General features: G+C 46.8%; 1 protein-coding gene across 1 annotated transcript in view; it reads left to right on the top strand.

Moving 5' to 3' along the window:
- Positions 1-10759, top strand: part of LOC119458913 (zinc finger protein 106-like) — a 129201-nt gene extending 118442 nt beyond the window's left edge. Inside the window, exons 15-16 of the mRNA XM_049670759.1 lie at positions 1794-1940; positions 9808-10759. Coding sequence (XP_049526716.1) covers positions 1794-1940; positions 9808-9846 — 186 coding nt within the window. The 3' untranslated portion in view covers positions 9847-10759. The remainder of the gene's footprint in view (positions 1-1793; positions 1941-9807) is intronic.
- The last annotated feature ends 4546 nt before the right edge of the window (positions 10760-15305 follow it).

Below are 15305 nucleotides of genomic sequence, written 5' to 3'. Positions count from 1 at the left end.
CATGATGAAGGACATGATAGCCGTTTAGCAGAGGCGTATAACCTTTTCTTTTTATTTCTGAGTGATCTAAGCGATTTATTAAACCATGGGTTATGTTTGTCGTTAGATATTGCGACTAATGGCACGTACTTATCTACTATAAGTGTCATAATATTTTTAAATGAATTCCAATTTTCTTCAACAGACCTGTTGGTGAATGATGGAAGAAACGTTTTATGAAAAAAAACCTCAAGTTCAGTGTTCATTTGTTCATAATTTGCCCTATTATAATCCCTAATAACCTTACGTTCAACACCAGCAAAATTCCGTGGTATATTAATTGAGAATTGCAGTAGGTTATGGTCGCTAAAGCCGTCAAGCTGCACGATAGGGCTAATGCTATGTGGCTCTGTTGTGAGGATAAGATTTAATATATTAGTGCCGCGAGTGGGCTCTGTAACAATCTGGGTAAGATTAAACTCTAAACACAGTTCAATAAAATCACTTGATTCACTGCTCGATGACGACAAGCGAGACCAATTAATATCAGGAAAATTAAAATCACCAAATAGGTAGATTTTGTTAGTGGGAAACTGTTCAAGAGCCCTGGAAATAGTTTTGTGAAGATCAGATACAAACAGGTGGTCAGAGGCAGGTGGGCGGTAACATACACCCATCAATAACTTTCCGAATAACGTAGGACAAGCTACCCAGACTACTTCAAGAGCAGAGTCAGTGTCAACAAGAAAGGAAGGTATAGTTTTATTGATGGCTATCAACACGCCGCCACCTTTTTTATGTGCACGATCATGGCGATAAATGGCATACTGGTTAGAAGTATGATATAACTCAGAGTCACATACATCGGCGTGAAGCCAAGTCTCGGTCGGGCTTACTATCTTCAAGATATGATTCAAGCAGGACACGTTTTGGCAACACACTGCGGATGTTAGTAAATGATACTGAAAATGAAGGTGCACGTGAAGTTGATGGCCACTGCACTTTCGCACTGCGCACATCGGCAACTAGCTATCTAGCAGTTACTACAGAGTCAGAAACACTGTCGTAAGTATATGTGTTATTATCAATACGAAGTTTGTCGACATTCAATTTATAAGGGCAATTCCGCTCTCTGGCAAATTGAAGCAGTTTCCTGCGTGCCTGTCGTGTAGCCAGCGAAAAATCTTCTCTAATAGAGATCCCAGAATTTTTCAGCTTATGTGCACGGGTGAGAATTTCCTGCTTGTCCTTAAAAAACGTAAACTTAGCAATTATTGGCCTACATTTATTTGAAGCAAATTTTCCCAGCCGGTGTCACGTTCAAACTGAGAACTAGTAGTTGTCGTTTCCAACTTATCTGTGCACACGGCAATAACTTTTCCCTCTGTAGTTGCCCAGCTCTCTTTTTCCTCGTCGGGAATTCCAAAGAACAACAGATTGCACCGTCGCATTCTGTTCTCAGCTTCATCACACCTTGACACAACTGCCTGAAGTTGATTCGCAAATGAACCAGCAGCATGATCCGAGAAGTTGGATAGTGTAGGGGCATATGAAACAAGCTTTGCTTCCAAAGTGACCACTCTCTCGGTCAAGCCATTAATTTCTTTCTCGGTTGCATCTTGCTTTTCTCTCAGCCACTTAATTTCACCGATTAATGTATTCTGACCCACTTCTAGCCTACGCACGGTTTCAAGGACAAGTTCAAGTGTTTGTTCCACGCTAGGTCCGGGATTTGATTCAATGTCACCAGATGCGCAGAATTTCGCTTGTGGGAGAGAATGCTCATTGGCGAGAGCTACTGATCTTTCCCCCAGATTCGTTCGTGCAACCTCAAGTTTGCGCGGGAGGATGACCTGGTGCACCACCTCAAGCGCGAGCATATCGGCCTCGGAGCAAAGGGCGCCATGACGTGCCCATGGAACCAGTGCCAGATGAGCTTCTCGGGACCTAACTGCAACAAGGTGAGGGGAAGGCGTGGTGAGGCTGTGTGATTGTGGAATGTGCGCACTGTGCAGATGCGTGTACTGAATGAATTTTGCAGCATGATGATGATGACAGTGTTTTTATTCAGTACAAAGGGGTGTAACCTGCCCCCTTGAAAGCCAACTGCAATGACATTTCCCTTTCGCCAAATAGGTTATAAATGAGTACAATCAAACCCACTTACAACTATACCGGTTTTAACAATACATACATCAGATACAGCCAACATCTGATTTTTCTGACTCCCTAGAGGCCGTTAAAACACCCGAAAGATCTGGCAGTCCAAAAAGATGAATGGCATGCCTTTTACTGCCCCCAAGGGCTCAAATAGCCACAGGCACATCCGAAATAACTCTAAAAGCCTGCCAGTATACTTATTAGTTGTATTGGTGCTCGTACTGTGATAGAAGACAGGGGGTGCTGCGTGCATAATTAAGGAATACATCCCGTGACAATTGCCCACTTCCCACTCGTGGTATGCTTCACCGTAATACTTCACATATGCTTCGCCGCGTAACACTGCTGCGTTGTTCCGAAGCTGACTTTTGAGAACCGGCATCATTGGGATTTAAAGTCTCCCTTCAGTGGAAGGGGGGCCCTCACAGGGCGCGACCAGTATAGCACACACACACACTCAATACGCTCATACAGTACAGTCCACTTATAACGATACCACATATAACGATATATCATCGGTTATAAGGATGAGTCGACATGAGAGAGTCAACTTATGCATTAGGGCTATGAGAAAAAAAACCATATATAACAACATGTTATTCATCGCATATCGGATATAACAATCGAAATTTTGCTTATGGGCAGCGTTTTTCCTGCAGAATAATCGTGAAATTTGTGTTCCTAAGTTGCCCTTAATCGAGACTGGGCGAAAGTTTGCCTACGTGAGTTCGTATCTGCCGTCATTACCGCGCAGCGCATCCCACCTGCGCGCCGATTGCGAACAAAAGCAATGGAGAGCATCGCAGGTTAGCGCAGTGTGCAGAAGATGGCGTCAGCTACTTCGTGTCCGCGTCGCTGGTGGTCGTGCGAGCGTCCAGAGAGAAGGGAGAAGAAAGCAATAAGCGAGCGGCGCCTGCGCAGCCTATACCGCCTACGCTCTCGGCGAGCGTGGAAATGCGCCGCGGAAGCAGCGGGAAGCTGCACTGACGAAGCGCAAAGCTGTCTCTCTCGAGACGAAGCTGCAAATTTTGCAAGACTCCAGAAAGTACGACCTCGTGCAGTCGATGATATTGACGATTATGAAAACCGGGAGCGTGGCCATGATCATGAAGGCTAGAAGCAGTGGCCATGCCAATAAATGTAAAAAGCGGGCCTCGTGCGCCCAGACCAAACCTCCATGGGCGAAACCAACACGGTGGAAGCTGCAGACATCACTGAACTCTCTGAGCCCATCGCTACTGACGTCGCTGTGAAATAGGTGCTTTGATGGAGGAGTTTCTAAGTGCAGATAGTGCTGCCTCTTTCTGCGAAGAGATCTCTGACGGGGCGATCATTGTCGCGATAGACAGCTGCGTTGTGCGACAGAGGCGACGACAGCAGCGGCAGCAACGACGGGATTGGCAATGGCCCGTCTTTTACATCGACCCCGATGTTCACCCAAACTGCACTGTCGTCGATCGAGTCGCTCACTGATATCATGCACGCTAAATTACAGCCGCCAGTGTTGGCGCAACAGCTGGACACGATGCACACGGTGGTTGCGAATCCGAAACTTCTGCGAAAGCAAGTGCAGATATTTCTATTGCAGCGCGCCTAACGATTGAGACGCTATTTACAGGTATAAATAAACGTTTTATTTTTCACCGCCTACTTTCTACGATTTTTTATCGCAAGTGGCAAATTTGGTTTCGGGACGGCTAATATATATTCTTTTTCTTTTTTTTGCGCCAGTTCAGATATAGCGATGATCAGTTATAACGATCGGATTTTTCCTTCATCTTGATATCGTTATAAATGGACTGCACTGTTTATATGTGTATATATATATATATATATATTGCGTAATAATGTATAACAGTGAATCGTTGAATCGCAGGATGCGGCAGTGCAACAGGCAAAATAAAGTAGAAGCACAGAGGAAACATACCAGGATTTTACTGACATTTCGTGTCACCAGCCTTCACTCTGGCCACATCAACTAATTAATCGCGATTAAATAATTAATTGAATAATTGGAGAGTTAGAATTGCCCCGCACAAGACACAACTGGTATTAAAATCACCTCCAGCACCTGTCGAATGGGTGCCACAGTACTACTGTTGACTTGCCAAGGGGGGGGGCCAAGCCTCTCCTTTAAAAATGGAGCGGGGGGGGGGGGGGTCCTTTGTGCTCCCCCCCCCCCCCCCTGCCGACTTTAAGCACTGGGCATTATGCAATGAACCATGTTTTCTGAGTTTTGAAGCCATTGGTGAGGATTGCAAAGGTGGAGTTCGCGTCCTTGCTAACAGTGGCGAATTGTTTCAATGAAAAACACAGCACCGAACAGCAAGAACCTTGGTAGAGAACGTCGAAGTAGCTAGGACTAGCGTTGGGGCGGTGGTGGCTGTGGCTGCCAGTGGATCTGCGTGCAAGAGCCTCGGTTCGAGGCGGCGAGATAATCAAAATGGCGGCGGTGGCTTCTTTCAGACTTGTGGTCATGGCAAAAAGGCCAGAAAATTGCATGGTGAAAGTTTTTTTTTTTTTTGCGTCTGAAATTTCAGACATTCTTATACATTGACTCTATGGGGTGGGGTACGTGGTGGTGCCGCAAAGGCGTTCGAATTATCGGGCATGTCCGAAAAATCGGGTGTCCAGAAAAACAGTGGTTGACTGTACAGCAATGAGCAGCTGATGTGTGGTCAACTTTTGTATGTCTTCTGCAGACTTCCCAACCTGAATTTATACCCCTGTCACTCAGACACTTCGGAGCGCTGTTGATTCCAATCCAGATCGGGTGCTTCCATGTGGCTTTCGACCATGATTTGTCATGATGCGTTTCCAGTAGATCACGATCGTAGGCTGTCATCTGCACCATAATGCTGAGTGAGCTCAAACAACTCGATCCGGATTGTTGGACCGTGCAACAGCTACCATTGATCGCGACTGAAAAATGTGATCCGTGTCAGGCTTGATCACAATCAGATGTGCTTGTGTTGCACCGGTATTAAAGAAAGATCAAGAGCCAAAGCGATTCAAACCCGCACTGCCCTCCTCTTGCAACGCAACTCGTGGAGTCAGGATGCCACACAGTACGGTCCACATTCTTTTTAGAAATAGGCTACCTGATGACATACCGTATTTACTCGAATCTAGGCCGACTCCGATTCTAAGCCGACCCCCCAAAAGTTCGAAGTCCGAAAAAAAAAAAAACTTACCTCGAATGTAGGCCGAACGAAAAAGCGAGGACAGCATTCGCAAAATGAAACAGCATTTATTAAATTTGAACATGCCGAGCTCATTCTATGTCACCATCGCTGCTAGCCTCGTCGCTATCTTCCTTACTGCTGACATCTTCAAACAGTGCGCTATATTCAGTACCATCCAGCGCATTAGAGATGCTGCATTTTTGGAAGGAGCGCACGTTGCGGCGCACGCAAAAACCATCTCCCGTGGCCCCCTCCAACGACAGACCGATGCCGAAGTTCCGCCCGGTTTGAACGTTTGACGATGCCTCTACGGCTAGCTCAACTACCGTATTTACTCGATTCTCACGCTTCCTCGATTGTAACGTGCACCCGTTTTCCGTGAGGAAAAATTTGGAAAAATAGATTTCTTCCCGATGCACTGATGTTGCGATGAATAAAAAAAGTCGCAGTTTCGCCCGAAAGGCGATGTATCGAATGCGGTAGCAAATTAGTAGACCGCTATTAACAAGCACGATGTCACGCGCGCTCAAGCAAACATGAACACACCTCGCTCGTTGACCGCGGAAACGAACTGTCAAAACGCTGGAGACGAAGCGCGCCTTCGTGCTAGCATGCCTCTCGCTTCAACGCGGCGAAAACACGGCGCGTGGCGGACTTTACCAGTCGCAGATTGCTTTCAAGATAGGGCCAAGCCTGATCGTATCGCCGGAGTGGATCGTCGCAGATTACGTCCTGTTTCGGTCCACTGAAACCGTTCCGCATTGCTTTGCTGGCGAAAATTCTCTCCTTCTGTTTGCGCCAGTCCCGCTCGCAAGTTTCGGATTCTCCGAACGCCCGTGATGCGGCCCGATTTCCGTCCGTCTCCGCACAGATGGTCACTTTCCTTTTAAATGTGGCATCATGATGAACTCGGTACTTCATGCTGATAGATAGAGCAGACGCTGAGAACGTGAAGACAGACGGTAGACTATTGCCTAAGCACGTGTACTGCAGCACACGGAGGAAGCTTCCGCATGCTACGGTAGCTAGGCACGACGCGCGTGCGAGGCGGCCATTTTGAAATGCCGACGCAGAATTAGGGTCGTGTTGAAAGTGCGCGTTAGATTCGAGTAAATACAGGGTATTTGTTTAGAAAGCGGCACTATAGTGGCATCGCCCATTTGGTGCCATTACGATAACGCCACACCGCGCGCCGATGCTGCACCATACCGATCATTACCGATACGACGCAGGTCAAAATGGCGACGTCGCTCGTGTACTTCAGCTGGCTACTGGCGCAGCTAGTAGCGGCTGCGACACTGACTTTTCTAGATGGCGCTAACTATGCACCATATTTATCAGTTTCAGTTAAAAACTGGCGCGTTTTTGAAAATCCTCGAATCTAAGCCGACCCTAGAGTTTCGTATGTGATTATGTATTTGAAAAAAACTATCGGCCTAGATTCGAATAAATACGGTAGTTTCATTCTCTGCGCGTGCAAAGAACGAAACTACGTGCAAACCAGCGTATGATACGGACCCACATATAATATGAGGTGTTATTTGGGGATAGCAATAAAGGAAAAAAAAAATGTTTTCATCCGCATATAATGCGAGTGAGGAAAACTTGCAGAAAGCATTTATTTACATTGCAGTTAACGTTCAGTCCTCGTCCGTTTCGCTGGCACTGTCTCCCGATAGCCCCTTGTCGGAGATATCTTCCCACAGAAAGTCATCTTCAGTCCCGTCAAGTGCGTTAGAGATGCTGCATTTCTTAAAAGAGCGACTGACAAGCTCCTCGGGGATGCTGGCCCATGCATCCGCAATCCAGCTACAAAGCACCGCTGGAGAGGCCCATTCCAGCCGTCCGGTAGTCGTTACTTCCGGGTCTCCCGACCTCATCCACTCTTGGTAGCATCACTTGATCCAGTCTTTAAAAGGATTGTTAATGCAAACATCCAGCGGTTGCAACTGGAATGTCATCCCAGCCGCAAACGCTGCCCTCGATGACACCGAAGTGCTGCCCTGCGGTGCAATTTCCGATGGTCTCGGCAGCTAAAATAACTTTCCTTTTAAAGGTAGCTGGGTACTGCTTTCGCGGTCCCGACATCGTACGAGATAGACTAGTGAACGTGCCAATTCTTAGTGTGGTCAAAATTGCGCGCATTGAAAACAGCAGCAGCCTACCGATGCCACTGCAAGATGACGCGTCCTCCGCTAAGAGTCTTGATGATGATAGAGCATTGAGCAAAAATGAAACCGAAACTGCAAATTTCAGGCTGGAAACTGGGATCCGCATACTGTATAATACACGGCAGAAATTTTACATGGTGAAATTTAGAAGAAAAAAAAAACTCGTATTATACGTGGGTTTTTACGGTATGTCATTTTCTGCCATGTTCCAGCACCGCGATCATGCTCTTTCATCCTTTCACGCCTGCCTCAGTGCTCGGGATTGTGGTACTGGCTTGTACCGCTAATCAGGTGCTCTTGTGCGGAGTGCGCAAAATCGTCCACTGCGCGAAATGAGACGGAACAGCTCGCGTGCAAGACTGTCACCGGAAGTGCGCCACTCAGCAAGAACACGAAAAAGAAAAGAAAAAGGCAGGGACCATGACGTATCTTTCGCACGATCCTCCGGCTACGGCATGGGAGGAATTTCGCTTGCGGACGCTAGACGGGGAAAGTGGAGAGAGTGTTTATGTTGGCAGTGACGCTAGAGTCTTGAAGTCGTGGGTTCAGGGCACTTCATATATTTCTATCTCTGCTATTAATGAACTAATTTGAAAAGCTCTTGCGGTAGAACATTCCTTAGAGGGCACGTAACAACTTCCATCGCATAACCAAAATTTTCTATGTGGCCTGGTTGAGGGGCCCTTTAACACAATGTATAATATGGCACCAAGAGTAAGGTTTATCTCGAGAGGCAAAAAAAAAAGGTGAGCCTACAGACCAAAGCGTGCGCGCGGTATCAACATTCAATGACCCGCACATCGCATGTGCTCGTGTCTCCCCGAGTGCAGGACTTAGACCGGACGCAAAAGAACTTTGCATCCATAGTGAGAAAATATAATCGGCTAGCAGCACAAGACACAGTGCAAAAAAAAATTACACCATCTTCCCGTAGGGGAACCCTGAGTAGTATGCGAAGCAGTCATGGGGTCGACTCAAGGTAGTTTTATCAGCTGTATAAACTTGGGCATGCAGCAGCACCAGCACCAGCAACGCGCAGAACTGTTGTCGACGCCGTCGGCGTTTTGCCCGAGTTCGCACCGAACGCGCGCGGCGTTGGTGACTGTTGCCGGTGGCTCTGGGGCGCCTACCGTCGTGCCTCTAACCTAAGCTGCTTCGCATTATCGCGCGCGGAGCCGCAGGTGTTGCCATTCCTTGCGCAATCCGGAGAGGAGAGGAGCGTTGGAGAGGAGAGGAGGAATGCCGAGAGGAGATGAGACAAGGAGAGGAGGGGGAGGAGGAGAGATGAGACAAGGAGGGGGAGGAGGATGCGCATGCACACTAGGGGTGTGGACGCACGGCAGTTAGATGGATGGAGGGAGGGAGGGAGTGACACAGCCCCGAGCATAAGAATGTTGGTTGCGTGTTCAGGCCGCAAAGGGTGCCACCGAGCGCTGTGCACGGAAGAAAACACAGTATTGCCCTAAGTTAGTGGAAACAGTTTGTCTCCAGCAAAACCCAACACTGCAGGAATGGCCTAAGGGGCTCCCACAACTGATCTAAGGTGTTTTCGCACCAAGGGCGAAAAATAGACAGGGGAGCCGCTAACATGTTGCTGCGTGACACGCCACTAGCAAAAGTCTCTGCTCTTGCGATAGATAACCAGTGGGCCCACTCGCGAGAACTCTGTTAATCTCGGTGGGCTTGTGCCTCCAATAAGCGTGACTCGGCACAGTATGACCACGTGCGAGCACTAGACACAGCTCTTCGGCTTGGCGTTTGGGAAAAAGGAGCAACACAAGGTACGCGCTTCACCGTAGGTGCAAAGGCACCGTAGACGAGCTCAAGTCCCAAGCCCCAACATAGGGGCCAACGGACGCGAGGAAAATGTGTACGCACTGAGGGCTGTCTCGGAGAGGTCTCTGCCGCGTTCCCTCTGCCCATCACGCCGGTCGGCAGTGCGAAGCGCCACAGCAGCAAGCCGGTCTGTGGCGAAGGCCATCCCCAGCAACCGTTATGAGTGGAATTGGAGAGGCATAGGGACGACCGAACAGGTTAATGCCCGCACATAGGCCTGGGGTGCACCTCCGTCCCCACAAGTCAAAAGAAACTTAAAATATTATTTTTCTTCTATCTTTTTTTTTTTGTTTTTGGTACATACAATGTGGCGAACTTCTGGAACGATTTCAATGTTCGAACCAGGGACTAAAGGTGAATCAGTTAAATGATAAAGAGAAGCGCAGAAATGGTAAATTAAATATTATACTTGTGTAAAATTGTTTTTTTTTTAGCCAAGACCATCATTAACACTGCCCATTGCTCTTCATTTTCAGGATTTTGAGACGCACCTGATGGACCATGCGTGCACGTGACGCCGCTTCCAGGGCTCTTGCCCATTGGCTGTCGCCAGTTGACGCTTCTTCCATGGCCATCTTCAGTGCAATCGTGTCAAGGCACATTTTTCTCACTCCACGTTTGAGTTGCTGGGCCACGGACCGTTAGTCAGTCTCGAGTGTTGGAACATTATCGTCGTAGTTTTTGTATGATGCTGCTGTTTATACATGCCTTGTACATACATCACATCCTACTGCTTTGCACACCAAAGTCATGATGAAACTTGTCAATTTGAATGTACATACATGTGTTTGTTACACAAGCTCAAAAGCACAACTAAGAGAGAAAAAGGCACCATCTTGTCAGTGCTCATTGTCTCATGTCATAGATTTTTCATCCTCGTTTTTGTTTCTATAATAGTTTCTCAATTTCATCTGTGAACAAAAGCAGTGCTAAGGTGCCCCATGAGGTGAAGTGTACACAAAGACCTGGCAGTGTTGTAATACTTTGTGTGTAGTTACTCATTGTTTTGGGTTCAACGTTCCGACCCTTTTCTTATGTTGGCTACCTCTTTTTTTTTTTCTTTATTGTGTTGTTTGTATGTTCGTTTCCTACTATAATTTTTGCATTCCAAGATTTGTGGAATGTTTCCTCCCACACCTTTTTCTTTTTACTTGTGGTTCTGGGAGCCATATTCTCGGTCGGTCACTTTCGGGGATGCTTTCTTCATTTTCACTTGACGGTTTCGTCTGGTGCCATGATGCTTCCCTGGAGGAGAGATAGGCATTCTACCTGCTGGTTTACTTAGCCAGTTGGCATCCTCTCAAAGGGATATTCCCGAAGGTGACTGGTTGAGAACGCCGCTCCCGTGTTGTGCGCATTGCTCATTCTTCTTATCATGGCTTGTCAGAAGTTTGCAGGGGCCAGAATAAAGCATGCTGTTGAGTTGGAGGTTTCATGTTGCTCTTTACCTCTGTATTTGTGTGTGTGTGCTGTGTAGTATTTGTGCAGCATATGATGATACTGCTGCTCTGTCCTCCTCGTATCAAACATAATCTTAACGATACAGTAGCACCTTTTATAAACAGTTCTGCTTGTCAATCAGTCTCTTACAATTCTGCAAAACCAATAGCTCGGCAAGGTGTCACGGGGACATACGCACAGCAGGACCTGCATGTGCGTGGATAAAGTCCGTTTCTCCTGTTCAAATAAAGACATCTTTTGTTTGCGTAAACACATACATAAATACAGGCTTAGTCATAACCCTGGCACTGTATTACCATCACTTTTTATCTTCATTGCCGATTCATCGCATGGAATTTGAAATGTATTACGCCTTCATTTTCTCTCGTCTCTGACGATGTAGCAGTATGTGACAATCAGACCTGCGTACATCTATACACAGCTGGGTCGGACAAAGAACACATCGATCGTAGTGGGGGCATGAACTGCACTGACTGACTTGAGTCATGTACGCATGTTTGGTACGGAAGTGACAGCAACAGTTGTGCCATCATCACGCATGTGGTTGTTTGTCACATGGCACATTTCACACATAGTATAGATTTTTCCTAAAAGTGGTGGCGAAATGATTCAGCACTCGATAAATATTAATTAAGGCTTGCGTTGGGGCTAGTTGGAATTGCACAATTGGAAAAAAAAAACACAAGCACAGATGAAATGCATCATCGTCTGTGCTTGTGTTCATACTTTGTGTGTGTGTAACCTCTGCAGCACTGTTTTCCAATTAATTGAGATATATATATATATATACACACACACAATTAGAATTTATCGCACTTGAATTTTATACGAAACATGACGCTGCTCCGCTTCTGCCGGTTCTCGGTCGCGCAGCGTGCAATTTGAGTGGTGCGTTTGCAAGCAGCCGGATATAATTTAATCGTTTGGTTACTTCGTCCACGGAAGTCCCGGTATTCAGAAATCTCAGTACATTTATTGTCTCGGTATTCCTTTGCGGCTGTAGCGGCGGCAGAGAAATTTCCTTTATTGAGATTGTGTATAAGCACACTTCATTATATTGAGGTTAAATATACATGGTGTTCAACAGACAAGAAGTTATAAAAAGTTCAATACTTCATTATATCGAGGCTTAAGTGTACTGCCGCCTGCACCAAGCTTCATGTTGCACCGAAGTTTATCTTATCCTTCCTGCTTTAACATTGAAAATAGTGAAAGCTGATGTCTGCGAAGGTTCCCACTAAGCACATGACGTTTTGTAGCCGTCTTGAACCAACTTAAATGGACTAAAACGTCTACAACTATCCAAGACGACTACAGAACGTTTTTTTACATACGCCTAAAGGATGCCGTGCGAAATACTCCTAGAAACACGTCTTGTTAAGCTGTTTTCATCTTGCTACGATGGCCAGAAAACATTTTGTAAAAAAATCTATGAAATGTCTGCGGGTTTCTATCCAGATAAAAGTATAAAATAGAAATTTCGACACTTTCCTCTGCTTTATACGGTTGTTAGATATCTAGCGCCCGAAAAGGCCACACGGCCTGCACCTTCGGCCTGTCATTCGCAAGGCACGAACCTCTGCTGAAGAATCGAATCGCAGAGCTACGTGCGCGGCTGCAACCAGGCAACGTCGGGCTCAGCAGACCGCTGTGCAGAGCCAGACGTGTTGCAGCGCAAGCCACAGCTCCAGGGGCGCGCCAGGATTTTTTGGGGTGGGGGGAGGCAGGGAAATGGGTAACTTATGCGTTGTGTTTTGAATATGTTTAACTTCCTTCCACTTTTCTCTCTTATTTTATAAATGTTCAAATTAAGCGATTGGAAGTTCGCGATAAATCATGTTACATGGCACCTACGCTTCCTTCAGTTGCTCGAGACTCCAATAAACATGCACGTTGTTCTTCTTAGGTGAGTGCAACGTAATAGATATCGAGGCTGCACATGTTCAATAGCTATGTCTATCATTGCTCAGTCCAACGCTTCTGTGCATTACAATTTCTCCCACTATTTCTGAATGTGTTGCTTATGTTTTTTTTAAATTGAACTAACTGGACTTTGTAGTTATTCGTCGTGCTTTCTTTGCGTCATTAAACAATGAAAGGACGTGAAAAAAAGAAAGCGAACATTTATTTATGTATGTTCAACACACTTGTCAGAGAGCACAACAGGGTTGCAATCTTAACAGCTTGACTGGGCTGAAGGCCTTCTAAACACATCAGTGTGAATAAGCAGCTATTCCAGCAATGCAGTCAGATATAAATTAAAATTTAGCATATTTACACGGCAGTGCTTCTGCTAACAAAATGAAAATTGTACATGGTGCAGCACATGTATAAGGAAAACAGTATCAAATAAAGAAAAAAACTTCTACCCAGCGGCAACAAAATAACATCATTTAATTAAGGTCACAATACAGCTTCAAAAGAGTAATTTCACAGCAGGAGAGAGAACACCACTAAGCAGTGCCATACCAATTCCAACTTTGGTAACGTGCTAGCTTACAAAAAAAATAATAATTAAAACACCCTTGTGGCGACGGCTGATGATTCTAAACAGTGGAAATGGGAAAATAACAAAAAGATGTATGGGCAAAGAATAACACAAATGAACAGAAGAAAACTGCATAAGTAGAGCACGCTATATAGGCATCTCAGTCAGTGTCGCACTTGGCCATGCAGTAGAGCAGGTTTCACGAACGCAAATAACATCCGAGGCACTAACTTGACGGTTCACCCAAGCAGACCGAACAACGAAGAAGTGTAGGCCATTTTAAAACCTATTTAGAACTGTTGGAACCATTTTTTTTTTAAATCTTATTGCGGCAGTCCGCGCTGTATTTCAAGCTCCTATTCTCTCGCAAGCGAGAGGGTAATTGCTTGTGATGAGAAATTTTCTATAATGTATGCGTAAACAAGGACGTCCTTTGTAAGCATTGTTGTTCTCATGCATCGGCCTCCATATTATAGGACATCAAAATTGACATTTTGTTTCATACCGCGCCTACCTTGGGTTGGTTTTTCAGCGCTCCTGGGGAGCGCTGCCCCCCCCCCCCCCCCCCCCTACTCCTGCATGCGCCGCGCCTGCACAGCTCGCCGTTAACGCCGGGCGGTCATGTAGTTCAGGTGGTTCTCGTGAAAACGACGCGAAGACCCTGTAGTGCTTGGTGCCGAAAATGAAGCTCATATGGGGCAAGGTTCTGACTAGTATTGTGGAAGTCGCGGGGCGTTTTTTTCGTCGCGACGATAGATTGGATTTGACTGGTGTTGTAGAAGTCGCGGGGCGTTTTTTTCGTCGCGACGATAGATTGGATTTTTTACGAGTACGTACGGCTCCAGGAGGGCACATGTAACCGGCAAACGGAGGCCTCCGGAGTGCTCCTGCGATTATAATAAAGGATGCGGTGTTGGATCTCCAGGACACCCAATTAGGGGGAAGTGGGCGGATCAAAGCTGGAAGCAGGGCGGTCCGTGAGTTTAGGCCGCCGGTGGCGAAGCGTTGCAGGGGGTGTTCGCATGCAAAATTTGCTGTCCGCGATAGCGGACAGCCAATCTTATACACCCAACCCATGGACCAATCACCCATCCGAGTTCTAGCTTTGGTGTCCCCGTTTCCGCTTTGGTGTCCTGGAGGCGCCGCCAATAATACGAAATAATGACACGTTGTTGCAACTAGTAAAAAACACGATTGAGGAGGAGGAACAACTTTATTAGAAACACTAGTCAATGAATGTCAGGAGGGAAATCCATCTCCCCTGTCGCCCCTCGCCGTCGGCCGGAATACCAATTGAGACAGCAGCAGCAATTGAGGGCTTGACCGATGATGTCCTGCTGGACGTTGGGGTCTGGGCTGCGGAGCAAAGCCTTCCAGAATTCTAGAGTGCGCTGCTTAGACTGGGCTGCGGAGCAAAGCCTCCCAGAATTCTAGGCTGCGCTGCTTAGATGGATATGTCCACACCATATGTGAACCAGATTTGCTGCCTCATCACCGAATTTGCATTTTGACCTAATACTCCTGGATGCCGCTTGCTGTAGAGTACGCGGGGTTTGGAAAAACCCCCGTCTGTATAGTTTCCTCCACATAACCTCCTCTTTCTTACTGAGCGTTCTGTCCGCTCCCGGGTAAATTTTTCGATTTAGTCTGTAGTGTACGGTGATTTCCTGGTATGCGCGCATATCCTCTCCTGTTTATGGTTTCGGTGACTTGGGAGGTTCCGGGGGTCGACCGGTAAGTGAGACCTCGGGCGACCGAATGAGCCTCCTCGTTCGCTCTAATTGTCCCTGGTGAGCTGGTGCCCAAACGAGCACAACCAGGTGTCTGGGTCCTCCTTCCCTGTTTAATATACGGATGGCAGTCTCCGTCACCCTCGCTGATTCGTAATTTCTCACAGCGTTTTTGGAGTCGCTGATGACCACCTTAGAGCCCCCTTTGGCTGGCGGCCAAGGCTATGGCCACTTCCTCACCTTCAACCGTCTCGACGCTAGCTGAGCAGCAATCCATCGCTGTTCCGTTTTCTCT

The sequence above is a fragment of the Dermacentor silvarum genome, chromosome 7 (assembly GCF_013339745.2).
Source record: "Dermacentor silvarum isolate Dsil-2018 chromosome 7, BIME_Dsil_1.4, whole genome shotgun sequence".
In the NCBI taxonomy this organism is placed as follows: domain Eukaryota; kingdom Metazoa; phylum Arthropoda; class Arachnida; order Ixodida; family Ixodidae; genus Dermacentor; species Dermacentor silvarum.
Note: the sequence above shows the minus strand (reverse complement) of the source record. Positions and strands in the feature narration are given on the sequence as shown.